The 24661-nt window shown below is 38.5% G+C and overlaps 1 protein-coding gene across 2 annotated transcripts in view; it reads right to left on the bottom strand.

The window, feature by feature from the left end:
• The window catches only part of PTPRD (protein tyrosine phosphatase receptor type D), a 450382-nt gene that overhangs the window by 31564 nt on the left and 394157 nt on the right, over positions 1-24661 (bottom strand). For both annotated transcript variants that reach the window (XM_070742569.1, XM_070742568.1), the window contains 2 exons: positions 23931-24050; positions 23111-23265 (listed from right to left, as the gene is read on the bottom strand). In XM_070742569.1, the coding sequence (XP_070598670.1) occupies positions 23111-23265; positions 23931-24050 (275 nt within the window). The remainder of the gene's footprint in view (positions 1-23110; positions 23266-23930; positions 24051-24661) is intronic.

Raw genomic sequence — 24661 nt, 5'->3', positions numbered from 1 at the left:
TTAAAAGATACTGATTACACTGTTAATTGTATTTAACAACTGCTATATTTTAACATTTTTTTCCAATTTGGAGTATTTATATTAATACAATCAGAAAGCAAGTAATAACATAAGAATATTTTTCTCTGTTGCGGCCCATTTTTTTTCTTGCTCATTCATAACTAGAGTTGTTGTTTACATAGATTTTTAAAAAGAGAAATAGAAGTAGTAGCTGATGAAAGTATGCAATTTGTTAAGTTAACATTTGTTGGAGACATTTTGTATTTCTCAGAATTCTTCACCGTCTAATTAAAAGTTCTGTGAATCAGATTTTTTTTTCCATTCTATCCCTTATAATGCATATTTTATCACTTTTGCAAATAGCTCGGGATTATGGAAATGCATGCTGCTGCTGACTGATATTCCTTTATATTCAAACAAAAGGAAATTTTCAATATGGTGTTTTGGTCATTAATATCAGTTTATATAACGCCTTCCCTTACTTCACTTTACTGACACAAAATTGTTTCCAAACTTCAACAGTAAGGTGGTGGTGGTGAAATCCTTCCATTTATTTAAGAAATAGAAATGGCAAAGTTTGTAAACGCATTCCCCCCGCCCCCCCCCCCCAAAAAAAAACCCCCAAACCAACCAACCCCAAACCCTATGCAAACCATTAAACATGTATGCCTGCTAGGACACAGTTATTGCTTCAATGTTATCACTCATCCAGTTCCAACATTTGTTTTCAATATCTGCAAACACATCCAAGCTTGTCCTATGAGCTGAAATATGTTTAATATCCCATGATGAAATAGAACAACAGTATGCAGAAAAAGAACATTAAGAGACATTTGGGGGCCATTCCATATTGAAGCCATTGTGAAAAAGTGCTTGGAGATGGACTTTTCTGATTAATTTGTTGTCGTTATAATGCCGACCCTTCTCTGATACTTCAGTGATCTGGCAAGGGAAGTCATTGTAATTACTAGATTTCACAGACCATTTATCTGGAAGAGCAAAGATATTAAAATATGGGCCAAAACCATTTAGAACATTTTTGACATATATCAAGGGATAATTTGATTGAATATTGCAGTTTTGAATACACTGACTCTGGCATTTATGAGGTGTAAGTACATAAAGCAACTGTGACAAAAAAAAAAGAGAGAGAGAAAGAAATTGATAAAAAGGTATTGGATTTATGAAAATGTTTATAGGACTAATTAAATGCTACTGCCAAAACAATTCAGCGCAACAGGGATTATTGTGATTTTAAAATGTAAAAAAACAAAACAAATATACAGCCAAGTAAATGGAGGGTATATTCAAATGGAGATCCTGAATTAGCTATATCTAGCTGTTCTTTTTAGGGTATGTTAGAGAATTAGCTAGAACTAGCATACTATTTCAGTTTACAATGCATTGAACTGATAGAACCATAGGGTTGGAAGGAACATTGAAGGCAAGAGTCCTCAATCTGAACAAATCCTTTCTTGAAAACCTCCAGTATTTATTATTATTATTTATTAGATTTGTATGCCACCCCTCTCCGAAGACTCGGGGCGGCTCACAACAACAACAACCTACACAACTGATCCATTGATTAATTCTTCCTCATTTCCTAGCTGGATCTCCCTCTGACAAGCTTCCATCATTGTGTCCTCTTTGTTCCTTAAAGAGTTTTTGTACAATTCTTTGGAAAGGGCACCCAATTGTTAAATCATCTATCTCATATTCAAGAGGCAGTACGCATTGCCTATACATCTTCCATCAATGAAATGACCGCACTGGGGGAATACCCAGGTATCTCCATCCTTACCTGGATTAGATCTGTATCTGCTTAGCTAACAAACTACACTGCACAAAAAAAATAAAGGGAACACTTAAACAACAAAATATAACTCCAAGCAAATCAAACTACTGTGAAATCAAACTGTCCCCTTAGGAAGCAACACTGACTGACGATCAATTTCACATGCTGTTGTGTACAGAACAAAATATTAAATGAGAATATTTCATTCATTCAGATCTAGGATGTGTTATTTGAGTGTTCCCTTTATTTTTTTGAGTAGTATATAAACAGTGAGAGAATAGAGACAGGAGAGTTAATCCATAGATTTAATCCATTTAATCCATAATCAATGTCATACCATTCACAAACCACCATAGAACGCTTCCACCTTTTTTCTGGTAGACAGGGACAAGTAATTAAGACATTTGTGATACTAGCAGTTGGCTGGGAGCCTTTTTTTTTTTTTTCTGTAATGCATTAGGAGTAAAATCTTTTTAAAAAAATGTTTTGCATGTATAAATGAAATCAATGTATTTACGTGAATGAAATCAATGGATTTATGTACACTTGTCTGCTATGGAACAAGTCTTTAGATCTGTTTTATGTTGTACACATGGATGTGCTATTCAATGGAAAGATAATAAATGTTTGTAAATAAATCTATAATAATTGCAATAACAAAGGGATAAGCTCGGCATTGTTTGCTTCTACTGGAGTGTTTTTATTTCAAGTATTTGTATGGATTTTGCTATTATAAAATCAGAGCACAATATATTTTTAATATAATTATTCTTCCAATAAGTGAAATGAAGCATTATTCCTTTCATGATATTGATGAAAAAGAAAGGGTTCAGGTGAAAGCAATGGAGTGTGAAACTGAATATCCTCTGACAAAAAGCTAAATAAATTGTACTCTTAATAGTGCGGGGGAAAAGCCCAAAATAGAATGAACTTAGGTGAAACGATGAGTTGTTTCTTGTTTATTTTATGCTTCATTAAATAATATGAAGAATAAGTTGCACTGCTGTCATTATAGCAGTACAAAATACATATTACTGCTAACTCTCCTTCCACTGAGGACCTGTATGCTGCGCGAGTCAAAAGGAGGGCCATGAAAATATTTACTGACTCCTTGCATGTGGACATAAATAGTTATAATTCCTACCCTCAAAACGACTCTATAGAGCACTGCACTAGTGCTATAGACAACTAGACAGATGAAGTTTTTTTTCCTGAATGCCATCATTCTGCTAAACAAATAATTCCCTCACCACTCTCAAACTATTCACTATTGCATTACTATTACTATTAGTCTTCTCATCATTCTTATCACCCATCTTCTCCCACTTATGACTGTACAACTGTATCTTGTTGCTTGTATCCTTACGATTTATACTAATATTGTTTCTTGATTGCTTATTTGTATCCTATGACAATTGTACCTCATGATTCTTGACAAATGTATCTTTTCTTTTATGTACACTGAGAGCAGATGCACCAAAGACAAATTCCTTGTGTGTCCAATCACACTAGCCAATAAAGAATTCTATTACATGACAGAATATTTCCATACTATAAATTAAATTGGATCAAGCAGCAGAAGCATTATTCATACTAAAATAAAATATTATTATTAAATGTATTTCCCATCCATTGTGTGGTTCTAAGTGACTCTGAGAGGTACCAGTTAGGGTTGACCATGTGCTTAAATACTGCTTTTCAGAATATCTTCAGAAAGGATTGCTAATACCTGTACTCTAACTGTATACTAAACATTAGAGGCAATAATTGTACCTACTAAATGTAAGTAGCCTACACAGCAGATTCCATCACCGCTATGTATACTTACAAGATTTTCAGCAGAGCTCTCCCCTGCCATAATATTCACATACAGTTGACTCAGATTACACTAATTATTGCTTTTCACATCTTTGGTTCCAAGTCTTTTGGGGAATAAGGACTAATTGATTGATGGAACAATATGTCTGTGCATTTGACCTGATTTTAAGGATATTTGTCTGCCTGACAAATATTACATTTTGAAAGCTTCTCAATTTTCCTAACCATAATCAATGAGAATAATATAGATTATTTAATATTACAGTAGTAGCCAAAATTGTGGAAATCTCTTGGGAAAAGTGTATTTTCTAAAACTAGCTAATAACACCACATTTTTCCAGTGGAATATATAACTGGAAAGAAATTTAATCAAGAATGTAATGCAATAACTTTTATGAAGGATTTGTTATTAGAATGGCAGATATAAAGAAGAAAAGTGAAATGAGATAGACAAAAATTATCACTATAGAAAAAAGAGCTATACAAAAATTATCATAATGTCAGTTAATACTTAGTGGGGTGACCTTTAGCATGAATTATGACCTTACAACATCTTCCCATGGAGTGAACCAAGTCTTTTAGTTCTGCAGCTGTTATAATATGAAACTAAGATTGAATGATTGCTTCTATTAATTTTATTGCTGGGTAACTTCTGACTAACAAGTTTCTTTAATCGGCTCCATAGATTTTCACTTGGGTTAAGGTCAGGTCATTCCAGCAGTGGAGTGCACCTCCAAAAAAGATGGTGTTATTAGCAATCAAACCTCAAAAATAGTTTTCCCAAAAGGTTTCCACAATTTTGGCCACTACTGTGTATTATAGCATAGTGAATAATAATGTATTACTAGGTGAGTTAAACCATTACTGTGGAGTAAATATACTGTCAATATCCACTATCTGCCTCTGCTCCTGTGGAATTAAACAGTGCTATGAACATCCTGAGCAATCATCTCAATAGGGAACGAGTTTCTGATAAATCCTGGCAAGATTGAGTGGCTTTGGGATTTGTGGCCTGCTTGTTCTAGGCCTACACTATTTTTTGGGATAGGCAGAGTTCCCTTGTCCCAGATAGACCCAGTGTGTAATCTGAGACTCACAAACCTTGCTCAAAGAGCAGGTGGAAGTTGAGGCTAAGAAGCATTTGCATAGCTCATGTTCTGAGCCCGCTGCCCCCTTCCTAGATCAGAGGACTCTGCTCATAGCCACCCATGGCTTAGTCAACTCCTGACTGGATTACTCTAATACACTCTATATAGGGTGTTACGTTTTAAAGGTTTATGGAAACTTTAGTGGGTGAAAAATGTACAGTATGGGCAGTTATATCTGTTTCTAGAACTACATGGGTTATAGCAGTGGAAGTGATGTGCCGGTGCCTGGAGGCTGTTGAGGTCTGGATGGGTGCCAACAGACTCAAACTCAACCTGGATAAGACGGAGTGGCTTTGGGTTCTGCCTCCCAAGGACAATCCCATCTGTCAGTCCATAACCCTGGGAGGGGGGAATTATTGACCCCCTCAGAGAGGGTCTGCAACTTGGGCGTCCTCCTCGATCCACAGCTCACATTAGAGAACCATCTTTCAGCTGTGGCGAGGGGCACATTTGCCCAGGTTCACCTGGTGCACCAGTTGTGGCCCTATTTGGACATGGACTCACTGCTCACAGTCACTCATGCATACAAATCCAATAAAATGAAATGAAATGAAATGAAATCACCTCGAGATTCGACTACTGTAACACTCTCTACATGGGGCTACCTTTGAAAAGTGTTCGTAAACTTCAGATCGTGCAGAATGTAGCTGTGAGAGCAATCATGGGCTTCCCCAGGTATGCCCATGTCACACCAACACTCCGCAGTCTGCATTGGTTGCCGATCAATTTCCGGTCACAATTCAAAGTGTTGGTTATGACCTGTAAAGCCCTTCATGGCATCGGACCAGAATATCTCCGGGAACTGCCTTCTGCCACACGAATCCCAGCGACCGATTAGGTCCCACAGAGTTGGCCTTCTCCGGGTCCCGTCGACTAAACAATGTTGTTTGGCGGGTCCCAGGGGAAGAGCCTTCTCTGTGGTGGCTCCAACTCCCTGGAACCAGCTCCCCCCAGAGATTAGAACTGCCCCCACCCTCCTTGCCTTCCATAAACTCCTTAAAACTCACCTTTGCCACCAGGCATGGGGGAATTGAGATATCTCCCCCGGGACTATACAATTTATGTATGGTATGTTTGTATGTATGTCTGATTAATAATGGAGTTTTTAAAATGTTTTTAAATTATTAGATTTGTTATGAATTGTTCTGTTGTGAGCCGCCCCGAGGAGAGGGGCGGTATACAAATCTAATAAATAAATAAAATAAATAAATAAATCTCTGAGCTGCATTGGTTTCGAGTTTGCTTCTGGGGCCAATTTCTGTAGAATTAGCCTGTTTTTGACCTTTCAAGTCTTTTATGGCATAGGACCAAATTATTTGAGGGCTATCTAATCTGATTATATTTGCCTATCCCATCAGATCTAGCATGTTGCAAGTCCTATCTCTCAAGGAACTACATTTGGCAGTTCCTAATTGCAGGTCTTGCTGCTGTGGTGCCCACTTTATGGGACATTTTCAACACATTTCCACCCCAGAGTGAGGTTATCTCTATACATCCTTATTCTCTGCAAGACTTTCAAGACCTAGCTAAGTTATCAAGTCTGGGGAACTAGGGGAACTATTGAGATCTTGAGGGTGCTCCAGTTATGGCTGTTAATATCTAATGTTCTATGCCTTGTTATTTTTTATCTTTTTAATTATTATTTGTTAATATGTTTATGGTTGTATACTGCCCGGGCACTTTTTGGGAAATGGGTGACCAAAAAAAGTTTGATATATAATAAATAATTAAATTAAATAAGCAGCATGAGTCATAGCAGCTACTCCTTTACAAAGATGGTATGTGTGTTTGTTTGACTAGAAGGGCATCTCTCTTTGGTTTTAAGCTGGGAAAATGGGTTAAGGGGAAAGGCTTCGTAAATGATCTGTCTATGTGTGTGTCTGAGAGAGAAATTTTGTCATTTTTAAATTTTTCCTTATAGTTTAATGTGTGAAAAACTAAAAAAGTCACTGGCTTAATGTGCAAGAAACAAAATAATCCTGTTTTCATGGTAACATTTAACAAAATCATAAATAAAATGGTTATAAAATCACTTAAGCAAGCTGTATCTTATGGAGAAGATGGTAATTTTCATGTATTCTAAACTTCAGTTCTAATCCATAAAGGAATTGAGCAGCACAGAGGCACAATCTTCTCTAAGTAACTGATTATCATTAGTAGCTATTTACAGATTTAAGAAGAGAGCAAAAAGGAATTATTCAGGTTTAGAAGCAAAAGACTTTGCATAGCTAATTAGAACATAGTGAGATGGGAAACTAAGAATCAAAATAACTGAATAAATCAATACTAAATAATTACCGTATATACTCGAGTATAAGCCGACCCGAGTATAAGCCGAGGCACCAATTTTTGCCACAAAAACTGGGAAAACTTATTGACCCGAGTATAAGCCGAGGTTAGAAAATGCAGTGGCTACTGGTAACTTATAAAAATGGAAACCAATAAAATTACATTAATTGAGACATGTTTTAGAATATTTATTTTAAAGAAAACCAGTAAACTAGCTCTGTAAATTTAAAAGAGGGTAAACAAATTAACAATATTAACAAATTAAAAAGTAAAAAAGTAGCTCAATCAGCAACAATGCTAAAACCTAACTAGATTCCTTCTCATCATTAATTGGATTTACATTATTGTTCTGTTTTTATATATGCTGTGAGCCGCCCTGAGTCCTTGGAGAGGGGCAGCATACAAATCCAAATAAATAAATAAATAAATCTGTATGTCCAAACAGCTTCAGCATTAGCTGCTGTGAGGTTATCAGCATAGAAAACCAGATAGATAGATAGATAGATAGATAGATAGATAGATAGATAGATAGATAGATAGATAGAATGATAGATAGATAGAATGATAGATAGATAGAAAGATAGACAGACAGACAGACAGATAGAATGATAGATAGATAAATAGAGAGATAGATAGATAGATAGATAGATAGATAGATAGATAGATAGATAGATAGATTGATTGATAGATAGATAGATATGCTCTCAAACCCACTTTATAAAAGGCAACTTTTAAAGATCCACAAACACACTTAAGAAATTCCTGTCTAGCTCTTGCCTCATTACACATTATTAAATCCTATCCAAGCAAGGACAGCAACTACCACAAGATACCATTTTTTAAACAGTTTAAATCTTTTCAAAAGAGGGGGAGGAGAATCGGACAGCAGGAGGTCTTTTTAATCCAACTAAGGGAAACTCAGAGAGAGAGAGGAATAGTTAAAACCTGTTGGCAAATACACAGGTTAAGGGAGTGAGGAGTAAAAAAAACCAAAACCCTGCTGGTTTAAGCCAGGGGGAAAGGAGGCACTTTGGCTACACCTCCTTCAAAGAGGTAACTGGCATTTTTCAGGGGGGGGGGGGGGGGCAGGCAAGCACACAAACAAACACACACACACACACACACACTCGCTCTCCAAAATTCATCCTTCCCCTTTTTCTTTGTTGCCTTGGCTTCCCTTTCATTCACAAGCCCACCCCCACGCCGCTCTAGGGCTTCCTGCCGACTCCGATAGGGTTTATTTGTTGACAAATACACACACAGAGGGAGCAAGGAGAAAAAAACCCCTCCCGGTTTCAGCGAGGGAAAAAGAAGTAGCTGGCATTCTTTGCAGGGTGGACAGGCGCTCACACACACACACACCTTCTTCCAAAGCTGATTCTCGATCCTTTTTTTGTTCCCTTGGCTCCCCCTCACTTTCCCAGCCGCCTAAGGCTATGTAGGGTTCTCCTCACCCAGCCCGTGCAAGTGCGAATCAATCAGCTGCCAAATGGTACGTTTTCCTCTCCTCTCAACTCAGGGAGAACTTCAAGCTCTGGGTTTTAAACGCAACCAAACGGGGACACAAGAAGGTAGCCAGCCGCTTCTCATTCAGGCTCGCACTCATTCTCTCTGTGTGCGCTGCCTTTGGAGGCGCCTTTGCTTGAGCTGGGGAGAGGTGGCAATTGCCCCACTCCTCCCACTGCCTCCTCTCGCAGGCTCAAGCAAAGGCACCAGCCGACCGGCCCCGATGGCGTGCGAGGGGAAGCTGGTGAGGTGGAGGGGGGGAGAGAGAAAGGGTGCACGCAGGCACCGTCTCTCTCTTCTCCCCCACAACTGCCCCGATGGCGTGCGAGGGGAAAAAGGCGAGGGGAAGCCGGTTAGGTGGAGGGGGGGAGAGAGAAAGGGTGCACGCAGGCACCCTCTCTCTCTTCTCCCCCGCGACTGCCCCGATGGCGTGCGAGGGGGAAAAAGGCGAGGGGAAGCCGGTTAGGTGGAGGGGGGGAGAGAGAAAGGGTGCACGCAGGCACCCTCTCTCTCTTCTCCCCCGCGACTGCCCCGATGGCGTGCGAGGGGAAGCCGGTTAGGTGGAGGGGGGGGAGAGAGAAAGGGTGCACGCAGGCACCCTCTCTCTCTTCTCCCCTGCGACTGCCCCGATGGCATGCGAGGGGAAGCTGGTTAGGTGGAGGGGGGGGAGAGAGAAAGGGTGCACGCAGGCACCCTCTCTCTCTTCTCCCCTGCGACTGCCCCGATGGCATGCGAGGGGAAGCTGGTTAGGTGGAGGGGGGGAGAGAGAAAGGGTGCACGCAGGCACCCTCTCTCTCTTCTCCCCCGCGACTTCCCCGGTACCTTCCCTACCCTTCCCACAGCCGCGGAGCCCCCTTTTACTTCCTGCTTGGAGCTCCTGCAGCTACGGTACTTCTCCGTTCCAGCAAAGTTGCCAGCCAACTGCTCCGACGAGAGAGGAACAGACGATGCGAAGGTGGGGGGGGGGATCATGAAGCAGGAATCCCCCCCCCACCTTCGCATCGTCTGCTCCTCTCTCGTCGGAGCAGTTGGCTGGCAACTTTGCTGGAACGGAGAAGTACCGTAGCTGCAGGAGCTCCAAGCAGGAAGTAAAAGGGGGCTCCGAGTGACGCGGCTGTGGGAAGGGTAGGGAAGGTACCTTCCCTTCTCCGTTCCAGCAAAGTTGCCAGCCAACTGCTCCGACGAGAGAGGAGCAGACGATGCGAAGGTGGGGGGGGGATTCCTGCTTCATGATCCCCCCCCCCACCTTCGCATCGTCTGTTCCTCTCTCGTCGGAGCAGTTGGCTGGCAACTTTGCTGGAATGGAGAAGGGAAGGTACCTTCCCTACCCTTCCCACAGCCGCGGAGCCCCCTTTTACTTCCTGCTTGGAGCTCCTGCAGCTACGGTACTTCTCCGTTCCAGCAAAGTTGCCAGCCAACTGCTCCGACGAGAGAGGAGCAGACGATGTGAAGGTGGGGGGGGGGGATTCCTGCTTCATGAGTCCCCCCCCCCCACCTTCGCATCGTCTGCTCCTCTCTCGCGCCGTCGGAGCAGTTGGCTGGCAACTTTGCTGGAACGGAGAAGTACCGTAGCTGCAGGAGCTCCAAGCAGGAAGTAAAAGGGGGCTCCGCGGCTGTGGGAAGGGTAGGGCAGCTGCCGGGCTCCCGCGGTGCGCCCTCTTGTGGTCACCCGGCGCCCTCTTGTGGTGACCCGAGTATAAGCCGAGGTCGGGTTTTTCAGCCCATTTTGGGGGCTGAAAAACTCGGCTTATACTCGAGTATATACGGTAGTCATTTATCATGTTACTTTATTGCTTCCATGCATGTGATCAAACTGAACAATGATCCTTTAAACTAAACTTGCATTTATTAAGATGACTTTTTATTATTATGCATGCACTACATGAATTTATAGTAGATCTGAATTATTATTTATTTTTTAGAATTTACAGGTTATCAGAAGGGATGAGAAATCTTTGTGATGGACTGACATATACAGATAGGGCTCAGGTTCCATCACAATTGATTTAGACATTGTCCAAAGTTATGATGGTGCTGAACGAGGGAGCACACATCTGGTACTCAGAATTCTAGCCATTGCAGTGTCCCTGGGAGTCATGTGATCATGTTTTCCAACTTTCCTTGCCAGCTTTCCACAGGAAAAGTCAACATAGCCAACAAAAAGTCAGAAGGTGTAGACAGTCTTTGAATCAATGGCTACTGGAAATGTAGAAATGACATCACTAAGTAACACAGTCACTGTATACATTGTACAATGTCTTTTGCTTTATGATTATGCCCCTTAATGACAGAAATTCTGGTCCCAACTGCTGTTGTAAGTTGAGGATTCTCATCAAAAGGCAAGACAAGAAACAACAGTTGGAAACTAAGCAAAGAGAGAAGCAACCTTAAATAAAAATATTCCAACACTCAGAGGAACTAATCAATGAAATAGCTTGTCTTCAGAAGTTGTGGGTGCTTCATCACTGAAGGCTTTCAAAAAGAGATTGGGCAACTGTTTGTGTGGAATGGCATAGGACAGTGATGGCGAACCATTTTGTCCTTGCGTTCCAAAAGTAAGTGCACATGCAGGACAGCACACATGCCCACACCCATAATATTATGCATGCACCACCCCTCTACGTATGCGCACATGCCCTCCCTGCATCCCATTTTGGGCCTAGCAAGCTCCCTAAAGCCTCCTGGAACAAGAAAAAGGGCACAGGGAAAGACATCCCCCCACTCCCCCCCCCCCCACGCATACCTACGCTATTATAGGTGTTATGTTGGTCTTGTATGAAGCTTTATTCCTCTCTGGCATTCATCTCCATTGTTCAGTGATATATTTCCTGCCTCTTTAGGATTTACCACTATCTGCTTCTGTGAGGCACTTCCTATTGGATATAGTTATATTCTCGATGGCTTGTATAGTGTTAACTGCATTTTGATTAAACAACAGCTAAACAACAGTGCTGCAGAGCATAGTTCCCTCTAAGCTGAGCAGTGAGCAATCGCTCACTTAAAAATCATCATCAACTCAGAGTGAGAGGGAAGGAGAGAGAGAGGAAGAGAGAGAAACAGATAGAAAAAAGAGAGGAAGGAAAAGAGAAAGAAAAAGAATGGGAGTAAGGAAGAGAGAAAGAAAATCAAAATCTAGTTTGAAACTAGCTCAACTATTTAAGTGGCATTTTGATATTGATAGAGTTGCCCTATTATGAGCTCACTGTTATAGACACACAGTACAGTATTTTATTTTGAAATTCTCTGAGGCAAAACAGGGTGGGTTTTTTATTTGTTTGTTTGTTTGTTTATTATTTCTGTGCCGCCCAGTCCCGAAGGGACTGCCGCTCAGACACTATACTTTTACGCCCACTCCCCCAAAAAATTAGAGGGAACACTGCTGCAGAGACCCAAAAATCAGCTGGTTAGTGGGAAGTGTGCACGGGAATGTGTGGTGGGGTATAGGGTCTCCTGCTCCAGCAGGGGTTTGGACTTGAAGACTTTACTTGTATATTAAATCCTTTATATTCCACCAATATGTGCATAAGATGCATTTGTAATATCGTCTAATTTTATTTTTCACCTTTTAAAAAAAATCACATTTACCTACTTTCATTTCTTGACATCTTTAGTGTGAAAAATCACGAAAGAACAGAACCACACTAAATATATACATGAATACACTATATATTTTTAAAAATATATCCTATGCTTCATATTCTAAGAACTACATGCACACATATGAACAAATAAAAAGCTGGGATCAATGGACAATACAAAGCTGGTAGCTACTTTTATGTACCCTTGCAAAGGGATATAGATCTGGCCTTGGGAATATATAATGAATGAATAACTTGCTAAAGGGAGAATTTCAGAAAAGATTACTCACGAAGAAATAGGAAATAACCCTGGCTTGATTTTATTAGGTATAGATTATGTCAATTCCATAATTGTGTACTCTATAACAGTAAAGATAATTCCTGGAATGTAGTAGTTACTTCTCTCTCACCAGAGAGGTTTTCTATTTTATCTTCTAGGCCTGGATTATGAAATAGATCCTCAAGATATTACGCTGTTTTCAGAATACGTTAACAAGGGATTAGGGATTATCACAACATCAACAATAGGTGAGCTAGGCAAATAGCAAACCTTCTCATGAAACAGCTAGCTTCATGGGATAGGGTTTTCCTGAACTGGGAGTAAGCCCACAATTAGATCCACAGCACTCTGCTGCTGTTCTGCCTGTCACTTTGGACTTTGATCCAAAATAACTCACAGGACAAACTGCCACAACCACAATTCAGATAAAGCCCAACAACCTCCACAAATCATCTTCTACTCTGGTAACACAAGGGAGCCAAGATAAGCCACAGCAGTATGTTAAACTTCAGCAATATATTTTAAAAATCTAGTTGCATGACAGAGATATGCATTGGAATAATCTTGTCCTAAATAAACCAATTTTGGATAGGACTTACAATGGACTGAAGGATGAACAAGAAAGACAAGTCGCACCATAGAATTTGGAAGAACTATTTTAGTAATGTGTGTAAATGGATGGGTGATTAGGAGAGTTGAGACATGAGAAAATAATTGGCAGAAGTTTTATAGATTTTCTTTGCCCCTATTCACAATCCTATGACTTCCTCAGAGTCCAATATTATGGAAAACAAGCAAATAAAACAAAGAGATCCTTGTCTGCAGTAGAGAAAGAAAGAAGGATTATCCTACAGACAGTGCTTCTTAAATAGTGGGGTGTGCCCCCTTGGGAGGGCGTGGAGCTATGCCAGGAGGCACAAGACTCCAGGAAATGTGCTTTTTTTTTTGCTGCATGGAGTAGGATACACTATCTGACACTTGTACTGGTACCTCCATCACATTCCTTGGTGTTGTGTCCAGGGCAGCCCGTTCTAAAAGAAAACATCTCGCAAATTCGAGAAATTTGATTGAACTCATGAGACTTTTTAGAACAGTCTTCCCTGGACACAATGCTAAGGAACGCAACGGAACACCAGTACAAGAGTCAGGTAGGACACACATCTCAATTTGGGACTATTTACAGTTGCGGGAGAGAGTTGGTGGGCGACATGAAATGTTTGCTTCTTCCTAGGGGGAGCATAACAGAAATTAAACGAGAAGCACTGCTATAGACAAAGTAACCCTTGGAACAGGGGTGTCCAACCTTGGTAACTTTAAAACTTATTGACTTTGATTCCCAGAATTCCTCAAGTGCACAAGTCTTAAATTTACCATGGTTGAAGACCCCTGCTGTAAAACACTTAGCCATGGCTTGTCTTCGGTGAAACTTCAGATTCCTTTCCCAGGAAATGGCCCACAGACAATTAGGGATGGCCAACAATGGCAAGTGTATTTTATTACCCTTCCTACCTTGTGCATCCCTCACATAGAAACATAACTCTGAAGCACAGACTCTGATGCAACATTGAATTTCATAGACAAAATTACACTGCACCAGTCTGAATTGCCCACACACTTATTAGAGAAAACTCTGCTAGCTGAGAAAACTGACAGGCAATCACTTCAAGTCAGTCCTATTTTGTCACGTGTGACTCTTCTGCAGTTGAAAAATAAATGATCATATAGAATTCTTGTTACTTAAAATAACAACTTTTTCGAATGCCCCATAGTATCAGGCATAATAAAGTGGTTATAGCTGTCGGGGAGGGGGGGGGAGGCAAGGGACAATTTCTTTCCCCTTTTAACAGCACCAATTGAAGGCATCCCTCTCTTTTCCATTTCTAATTGTTGCCCTTACTAGGAAAATACACAGATTTTGCTGATGTTTTGACAGAAGAAGAAGAAACACCTGCTCATTGGTCCATGCCTGTATCATCATTTTAAAACCCGGTGTACAGATCCCAGATAAAAGCCAACATCCAGAGTTTATTCAAGCATTAGCTATTTTAAAATCATTTCTGGGTGGCAATTTGCAGAAAGGATTTATTCTTCCTTCTTCACTTCTACCATTTGTGCACGCGCGCGCGCACACACACACACACACACATATGTAACATATTTTTGCTGACAATGAAAAGGAAGGGAGACTACTATAGATCTATTTTGGGCTTATTTGCTTTCATCAGGTAGCCACACCCTTACTGGGATATATATATTTGAGTAAGAGAAAAACTGTTCTTTGAGAATTGACATGGTAATGGGCTTTTAAATTCTATAAACATTAGGAACTACTGTTATATCTGTTGCCTTTTATTTCATATATGAATGTTTGTCTTCAAAAAGCATGCATTTTTTTACAACTTAACTTGGATGGAGCTTATGAATGAGACAGAATTATGAATATTTAATTGCTTGACACCCAATTTGGAAAATTTTAATTACACACTTATGACCCGTGGTGATTACAATCTTCTTCAGGTTTATGAAGGAAATATTTTCCAGTATTTTAAACAAAATAACCGATTAGGTCCCACAGAGTTGGCCTTCTCCGGGTCCCGTCGACCAAACAATGTCGTTTGGCGGGTCCCAGGGGAAGAGCCTTCTCTGTGGCGGCCCCGACTCTCTGGAACCAGCTCCCCCCCTGAGATTAGAACAGCCCCCACCCTCCTTGCCTTTCACAAACTCCTTAAGACCCACCTCTGTCGTCAGGCATGGGGGAATTGAAATATTTTCCCCAGGCCTATATTGTTTATGTATGGTATGTTGAGTGAATGTTTTTTAAATTATGGGTTCTTATCTTTCTAATTATTGAATTTGTATTTTACACTGTTTTTCTGTTGCTGTTGTGAGCCACCCCGAGTCTGCGGAGAGGGGCGGCATACGAATTTAATAAATAAATAAATAAATAAAATATGTAGCAGTGTACCATGTCAGAAATATCCTAGAATGCTTTTGCAGGAACATTTATATTTTGGGAAGCCCTTTCCTAATTTGTGTATTCATTTGTAATCCTCTCATGATCTAAAATCAAACAGATAACTAGAGATAACTAGCATATCACTTGAACACTATTTGTGGGTCTTCTCAGCCTGAACAGAATTTACTTGCAATCCTCCATTGGCATTCTTCAATTTAAGAAGTCTGTGGTTATCACATTTGCATCTTGTCTTCCAGAATTCTTGGGTTTACTGCTTGAGTCCCTAATTTTCTCAAAGGAAGACCAATAAGAGATTAAGAGAATTGGAAGGTCATCAAGTCCAACCCCTCAACCAAGCAGGAAACACTACACATTTCTGACTGATGTCAATCCAATTGCTTCTTGAAAGCCTCCAGTGATGAAGCTCCCACAACTTCTGAAGGCAAGTTGTTCCATTAGTTGATTGTTTTCACTGTCAGAAATCTGAATCTTGAGCCTATCAGACAGAATTGATCGATCAGTCACTCCATCAATTTAACGTACATGCTGCCCATCTTTTCTCCAGGCTGTTATACCAATAAAAGCAACAGCAATTAAAACAATAAATATTGGCACTAAAATGGACTTCCTTAACAAGGAAGTCAAGAAAGGAAAGAAAATGGATTTATCTCATTTCCAGTATGGCAGGCCCATATCAAGGCCTGAGACCAATTGACATAGCCAGACACAGCCAAGAATGCCCAGTTCCTCTTAAAGGAAAAGCTGGATTTGATCAAGGTTGAATATAAACATGTGTTGGCAAGAGAGTACCAAGATTGCAGTGGGAGGTTTGGTGCCCACTATATTCTTTTCCAGAATTTGTTGGAAACACCAGTGGTCTGCTGTCTGCAATGGCTACTTTAGTGAAGAAACATCCAATTTCCCTGGTCCCTGCTTTTCAAGAGAAATTGCTCTGTCCCTTGAAATATGCCTTTTCTTACCCAACTGATTTCTGTGGATGGGAAACAGCAATACCTAGTGGAATTGTTTTAGATGCAGGAGGAGATATTTAAATCTTATTCACTAGAAGGGCTATTCTGAATCAAAAGGATGTCAGAGGGGGAAAGGATGTCCACATGGCATAACATGTCTGTCTTTGTGAGTGTATGGCTTGAGACAGAACACACTATATATATTCTGATATTCTTTTTGTCTGTGGCTATTTGAGAATTCATGGAGCTACAGCTGGGAAATCTCATGGATACCTTTATCCAGATCTCAGCTACTAGGATTATAAAAATATTTTCACATTTCCTGCAGATGGCTAGATTCTTTTCTTTGCTCATAATTCTAATTCAGAATCCATTATAGACAGCTGTTGGCTCTGATAGAAAATAATTGCGCTTTTACTAGACTCAGCTGTGAGCAGTCAGGCTTCCTTTGCCTTATAGAGTATATATAAACACAGGGAGGAATAAAATTAACTAAATACATGTGAATAAAGTGATTCATTGAGAATGCTGATCAAATAATAAACTAAACCGCAACATAGGTCAATGGAAATTACAGGTCTCATAGGACATGATAAATGTCTGGAGATAAGGATCATTGATACAGTTAAATTAAAGAGGGGTATTTCTATTAGGTTAAGAATAGTCAGGGTTGGGAATTTAACATAGTATTTACCAAGCTTACTAAATTTATATTGATTCACAGAAAAATAATGAGGATAAAATTATGTTTAGAACGAAACTCCTCAAGTCTGAGTTCTCTACCTTTTCCATTCAATTTTCCAGAAATCAGAACGTGTGTGTGTGTGTGTATGCGCACGTGTGTCTGTCTCTCTGTGTGTGTATGTATGTGTGTACGTATTTATGTATGTATGTGTGCATGTATGTCTTCAGACATAAAAAAGTATACAAACTAGGAAGATGGATAAGCACATGAATATGTTACTGGACGCTCTATCAGGGTAGTTTGAAACAATGACATCTATTCATGTTTGGCTGTATGGACTACTGTTTCCCAAAGGTATGTGAATTCTTCCCAATGAGAGTTCTTGATTAGGTAGGGAACCCAAGTACACAGAAATTGTAAGTGGTTCAGCCAAGCATGATTATATTTCTAATTCAGACCTTCCTTCTTGATAGAAAGATGCTTGGGTATTGGCACTAGAGCACACTGGATGGATGGGAAATTCTGGGAGTAGAAGTCCACATATCTTAAAATAGTTGAGGTCCAGAAACACTTGCCCTAGACAGTCTCTTTGAAATGCAAAGAAGCTTCACAATGCATTGAGAAGGAAGATCGTGACTTCCTTTGTCTGGGAACATAAAAACTCTTTCTTCAAGTACTATACTGTTGGCCAAGCAACCAATCAGCCACACATTGAGCAATACAACATAATTGCTGCAGACATAGAGCACAACAAAGGGAAAGATGAGAGGAAATTAAAGATCTGTAAAAACAAATCCAGGAAAGGAATTCTTTCATGGAGGCAGAAGTGAAGGCACTTTATGGAAAAGTGAAGAAGACAGGATAAAAATTCTTCTTTGGATTGGTCATTCAGACTCCTAATGAGCTCAAGAAAAAAGGCTTGCAGCTTGGAGGGACAGAAATGGGAAAACTGTCTTAACTCAGTTTTCAAAGGTATACTGGATTACTAGAATGACCCAGAAGCATATCGCTGTGTTGCAATCCAATGAAATTATTGGCCATTTAACCTGTGTCTCAGAAAGCATGATATTAGTAACAACCCAGCCTCCATCCAAATACTTAGCTATTGCCAGTATAGGATGCACAAGGAGAAACTGCTCTTCCAATTTATACTGAAAACAATTCCACACCCATTTCAACAAATGTGTAATATTAAGCCATAATATTCTGGACTATGCCTGTCTTCACTTTAAAATTCAACAACTTGTTTGATTTGGTCTCTTCCTGAGCAAACAAACAAGCAAGAAACCAATTAATTTTTTTTCCTGAATAAGTTTAGGCTGCACAGATCTCACCATCAAGAAAACCTGAGGGATCTTCTGAATAGTAATTAGGCAAATTCAATTTCTACTGAGTAGCTTGCAAGTGTTATTGAAAGATATACCCTCAACCATTTGCATATCTGATGAAAGAGAAATTGTAGTGCAGTCTTCCTCAATATCACTGCTTTCTGCATGCAGTCGGATTACAGAACATAGTAATGCTCTTGGGAACCAGTGTGCGCAGGCTGAGAATTTTGGGAGAAGTGATCAAAATACACCAGGAAGCCATTTAGGTTGCAAAATAGTTCAATTATAGAAAGATATATGTATATGTGTATGTATATATACAGTATATATGTATCAAAATATTCTGATAAGGTCTGTTTCTGATTCAGCACATTCCTAAATTGTCAAAAAAAAAGGAGAGAATATTAATGGTGATTCTAAATATTTTGTAGAAATAAACGATGTGATTTACTTCTTGGTAAGCACAGATTGAATTGCAGGTTATGTTGTTCATGTTATGACATTATATGAAGACTGTAGAAAATGTCAAAAAGATATATACAATGTTCCCTCGATTTTCACGGGGGATGGGTTCTGAGACCGCCTGCGAAAGTCAAATTTCCGCGAAGTAGAGATGCGGAAGTAAATATACCATTTTTGGCTATGAACAGTATACCAAGCCTTCCCTTAACACTTTAAACCCCTAAATTACAATTTCCCATTCCCTTAGCAACCATTTAGATTATTACTCACCATATTTATTTATTAAAGTTTATTTAAAAAAATGTTTTTTAAAGGCAGACAAAAGTTTGGCAATGACATATGACGTCATCGGGCGGGAAAAACCGTGGTATAGGGGAAAAAACTGTGAAGTATTTTTTAATTAATATTTTTGAAAAAACGTGGTATAGACATTCTGCAAAGTTCGAACCCGCAAAAATCGAGGGAACACTGTAGATGTTTGTATCGGATCATGACCAATATTTTATAAAATGATTTTAATATTTCAAAATGAAGAAATTTTGCAATCCAACCTTTTACAATGAAGAAAAATAAATAGGATCTGCAATAAAATGCATACTCCATTGTGGGGCTCAAATCTATTTAATTTTATTATCTTCCTATCTCAGTTATCTAATTCTTCCTTTTCTCTTCCATAATTCAATAATATTCCATAGTCAATGACTAGATTGAATCCCCACTGTTAAAGATTTCCTACTGTCTTATCCTTTTTAAAAACATTATTATTATTATTTTATTTCTCCAATGCTGGATTTTCCCCTAGTACTATCACAATCAATTGGGAGTACTAAAATGCTTCCAGGTTGAAGGGAGTAGCTGATGATGTCACTGTTACTTGGAGGATGCTTAGTTAGAGTCTTCTTTCATGTACCTATTAAGCCTCCCAGTTAACTGGTACCCATACAGTATATCTAGTCGCGGTTTCCTTCTTTTGAACAGTTGGAGTGGTGGGACCTAGAGTGAGCGACAGGCACTTACCCTGCCATGCACCAGCAATCCAATGAAGGGTTACCAAAATCTTTACTACCACACTGGGGGCGTGGCTTATGAAGGTCACCCTGCATTTTCTTTCAATGTCTTTCAGTGCAAATGTGCTCTGGGGTGGAGCTACCTCACTGTGTCCCCCCGTGTCCAGGCAGCAGCCCACCCCTGCAGCAATCCTATATTAAATGCAAGCATGCCGATTGTCAACACAGCATCCTAACTATGTGAACCATTCCCTTGCCTGTTGCCATTGTTCTTGGCATCAATTTTTTAACAGGAACACAATCATGCCCATATATATAAATATGGAAGAAATTATACATAAAATATTTCACTCCCATTGAAAAATTTCAACAAAAATAAAGTTTCTTCTTTCCTCTATAGCCTACCTCAAGGTATTCTACTGTTATTTTAGAAAAACCAACAAAAACAGTTGATACAAAATTAAAAAGTAAATAAATAATAAATCGGAAAAATCACAAGTAGGACAACAAGATGAAATGCACGAGAAGTGCATGTTAAAAGGCTGAAAAATAAGAAGGGGAAAAAAACCCCATTAAATGAAAAGAGCAGAAGCCAAAAAAACATCCTTAAGAGAAAAGAGCATCATGATAAAAAATGACAATAACAAAAGGCAAGATATGAATAAGCATATATGACAGAAACATGATGATGGAGAGATGTGATATCAAGGAAAGCTAATGAGAAACATTAAAATAAAGCTAAAAGTTAAGAACATTGTTAAGAATGAGCAAACATTTTAGAATTAACACCCCAAGAAATAAAAACAGATGTATTAGGGAAAAGAGTGTATTCATTATATTTGCTATCAGCACAAGAATGAGAAGACAAAGTCAAAGTTGAATTGTAGATATTAACTGGGTATTGGGAAGCTATCCACAATGATTTTCGCACAAAAAAAATAAGATCAAAGTGACAAATACCAGCAATCTTATCCTTGAGCAATCTCATGTCATGCTTTCTAAATTAATTCCTATTAGAACACCAACAGTTCTCTAGTTTTACTACTTTTAATTATACTGAAGTTGTTAATTTCAGGATTTTTTTTTAAAAAAAATTCTGTCTTAAATAAAATCTTGCAATGTTGGGATTGTGCAAATGGCATTTCAAGATAGTATTCCAGCATGGAACCTTTGGGCCACTGGATTATGACCATTCCTTTAAAAAGAAGTAACTTATTTTTTTAAGATTTGAGAATCTGAGGAAATGGCTCTTATACTAACTGTAAATGCCAACATTTATAGAATAATTTGTAATCAAAGCTGTTTGGTTGATACTCATAATATCCAATAGCAGCTTCTCACATATGTTGCTCATGAATTGGCACTGAGAAGAGCAGGTCTGCATTTCTGCTACCTGATTGCTCATTGGAACAATCAGTGCTCACAACTACTGATGTCTCCTCAATGTGGTTATACTAGTGAATACTTCTCTATTTGAACAATGCTTTCTTTTATTAATCTTCACCCTCTTGGGATTCTGCTTGTTGGATATCCCTCTAATATAGCCACCTTATTTCCTTTATTTTTCTGAGTTAAAAATATCTAAATGTTCCTCGCTGGGACTTGCTCCAGCCTCTTCATCAGCACATTTGAGCAGCCAAGAGAAGATGCCTGGATCAGATGTAAGCAAAGAGGAACATAATCATTTAAATGCAATTATACTGGGTTCTGCAATTAATGCCATTGTTTTAAAAATTTGGTTTCCTGTAGAAATGGCCATATGACAATTGCCAGATTGCAGCTGCTTTTGCTTTTGTACTCTTGGTTTGGCATTGTAATTTGTGATGGGTCACAATCATTAGAAAATTTGTTATGTCTTAAAACCCATTGTACACTATGGGAGAAGATAATCACAACCATCCAATTCCATTGATTTAAATGGAATTGGAGAATGACTAACTCTTTGGATTGGAGCCACACAATCAACTATTTTAAGGGGACAGATTATAGCAGGCGATTCACATATTCTGTAGCATTTTAGTTGGGTAGCCAATGACGAAATCAATTCATTCAGTATTGGCCAATATATCATATGTAACTCTTCATTCTTACTTTTGTAAATATGTCAGAAACTTTTTTTCCCCGTTCATCAAAATCATATCCATAAGATTCAAATGATTTTTGTGTGTGAAATTAATCCTTGTACTTTCCTGCTATGCTCCTTATCATGGCAAATATTTGTTGGTTGCATGGCTTGCTTGGTGCTAGTTAGTGCTCTTGTTTATTATTTATTAATCAAATTAATTATACAATAATAGGACCCTACAATTTTTCTAGATAAGCAATTGCCATGACCATTTCATTAGGGGAATCAGTAATATTTTTCTAATTAGAAATGGGACCTTCCTTCTTATTCTAAATACAGCTTTTTATAATAGTAAAGAACTGGTCTCAACTATTAACTATTGTGTTATAGTCCTTATGTATAGTCGTTATAGGCGATCATATTTTCCTTGGACTCCTTTTTGAAGGGAAATATGCAGACATCCTATTTTCTCAATATTAATTCTTGATAATAAATTCATTTTTCATTGAGCTATGTTTCTACTTTATGCTATCTAGACCATGCTTAACAATAATGTTATCAATATTTTACCAGATGCTTTGTTGTAATCAAACTATATTATATCTAAATATTTTTTCAATATCTGCTTTGGATAATGAAAGTTATGTAATTAATATATGTTGCCTGGAAATTTTTTTTGAAAAATCAAAGCTTGGAATAAATACTTTCTTTTTTGAAAAAAATGGTTTTGAAATCATATATCATATCAAATCATATATCATATCATAAATATTTATAAAGTAAAGATGCTTCAGCAAGCAGTATCTGCTTCAGGACATTGGCATACTTGCATATGCTGATGCCATTCCTGTAATCTTATCAGTTTGGTCAGAAATCTGAAAGGTTTTGCATTGGTGGACTCTATATCTCTGTACCCTGAAACATACACTTCAGAGAAAACACACATTAGACTTCTATGAGAAGATAACTATCTCTAAAATAACATTTTAGAAATTACTCTAAATCTCTAAATGATTTCTAGAGTGTGCATGCATGGATGACATCTCACCTACATTCATGTTTCATATCTGCTTTAGTTCTGTAATTGTATAATAAATTTATCAGGCAATGAGAGAAAAATAAATGAAATGCAATGTATCAAAATATTTAGAATATTAAATTGTGAAATGCTGGCTTATGGGAGCATATATGGCAATGTTGTTGATATAAAATCTGCACTTACCTGCAGTGTACGACCATTGGTCCAGCATCAGGAGGATTACAAGTTTTAACTCGTCGTAAGAAAGCTAGGAATGGTGTTGGATGTTCTGGAACGCCATGATCTGGCCATGCAGTGAACTGGAATTGTCTAACTTCTCTCTTCTCACTCGATCCATTCTAACACATAAGAACCTTAGTGTAAATTATTTTTAGTGCAAAAATAGTACATCAGAATGTAATCATCGTGAAATCAAGTGAAACAAATGTATTGTTAGTCTAAAACTGTTATATTTATCCACAGTCTTTAAATATTTGATGAGAATTAGTGGAAACATGTCACTGATATTTTTGTCTATAGTTAAGTTGGATATGAAAAATGACTTTATGTAAGAAATTTTTATACAAGAAAAAAGCAAAGAAGCTGGTCTGGGGGTTTTTTTTGAAGAGGAGAAGGACGACAGGAGAAAAAGAAGCTATGTGATTGTCAAGAGAACAAAAAAGAATAAAATAGTGCTTTAGATATAATGGTGGAAATAAAGTTGTAAAGTTGGTTTAAAATAGCAAGAATTTTATGAAATTTTCTTCCGTGGAAATTTTGGACAAAAGGCCTGAAGGACGTATGTTAAGTAAGTGTTTATTTCAAGGAATTTTGGGGTTGAAAATAACTGAATTGCATGGCAGTATACAGTCTTTGTGTAAATCAACATTTTGAATATCAGTGTAAAGACATTTAATCCTCTTTATATAGAAATGTGAATCCTTTTGCTTGCAATACTGCCCAAACTTAAATAACAACCCTATTCCATCAAAAGATACTCCATACTTGCATAACACAAACATACCTTATAAAGGGCAAATGTTCTAACACAGTATGTTGCCAATTCTACGGTGTCTAGCAATGTGACTTGAATCAATCCATACGTTTCTGTTCCTCTGCTTGGCCAATACTGATCACATTTAACCTGCAAAAAACAAATCAAGTATGAGGATGGGGGAGGAATGAAAGATAAAGTAAGTGAAGTTATGTTACTGTAAAGAAGTGGGAATGGAAACCAGCTAAAGAGAAGAATACTAAGTTGAGATAGGAGAGAACCAGAAGACCCCCTAGTTGTCGTGCAAATGATCCAAATCATCCAGAAGGAGAGAAAGAAGGTATGGTTCATTTGGGGAACATTACTGAAATAGCTTTTGCAGCACTCAGCATGTTGTGTGAGACAGAGGGAACTCAAGTCAGAATACTATAAGTTTTATAGGGGATTTCTTACAGTGAAGCAAGACCTTTAATGAAGCTTTATGAGTACTCTTGGAATTCCATGGTCCAGATGGTATGTCTCAGTACAACTATATAAGAATGGAATTAAGAAAAAGAAGATTCATGAAACTACTTTCTCTGATAAAAGACAATGCTTCCCCAATTTACTTTTGTCATCCTTAGCTGGTAGGTGTCCATTGAGAAAAAAAATAAGGCATGTTTAGTCATTATATATAAAAAAAACATGGTATACTATTACATCTGAAGCAGAATTGATTTCTAATTGATCTTATTTTTATTTTCACCATGGAATAGATCTGA

This window comes from Erythrolamprus reginae, chromosome 2, assembly GCF_031021105.1.
Source record: "Erythrolamprus reginae isolate rEryReg1 chromosome 2, rEryReg1.hap1, whole genome shotgun sequence".
Taxonomy (NCBI): Eukaryota; Metazoa; Chordata; class Lepidosauria; order Squamata; family Dipsadidae; genus Erythrolamprus; species Erythrolamprus reginae.
This window is presented reverse-complemented; position numbering and strand designations above follow the sequence as displayed.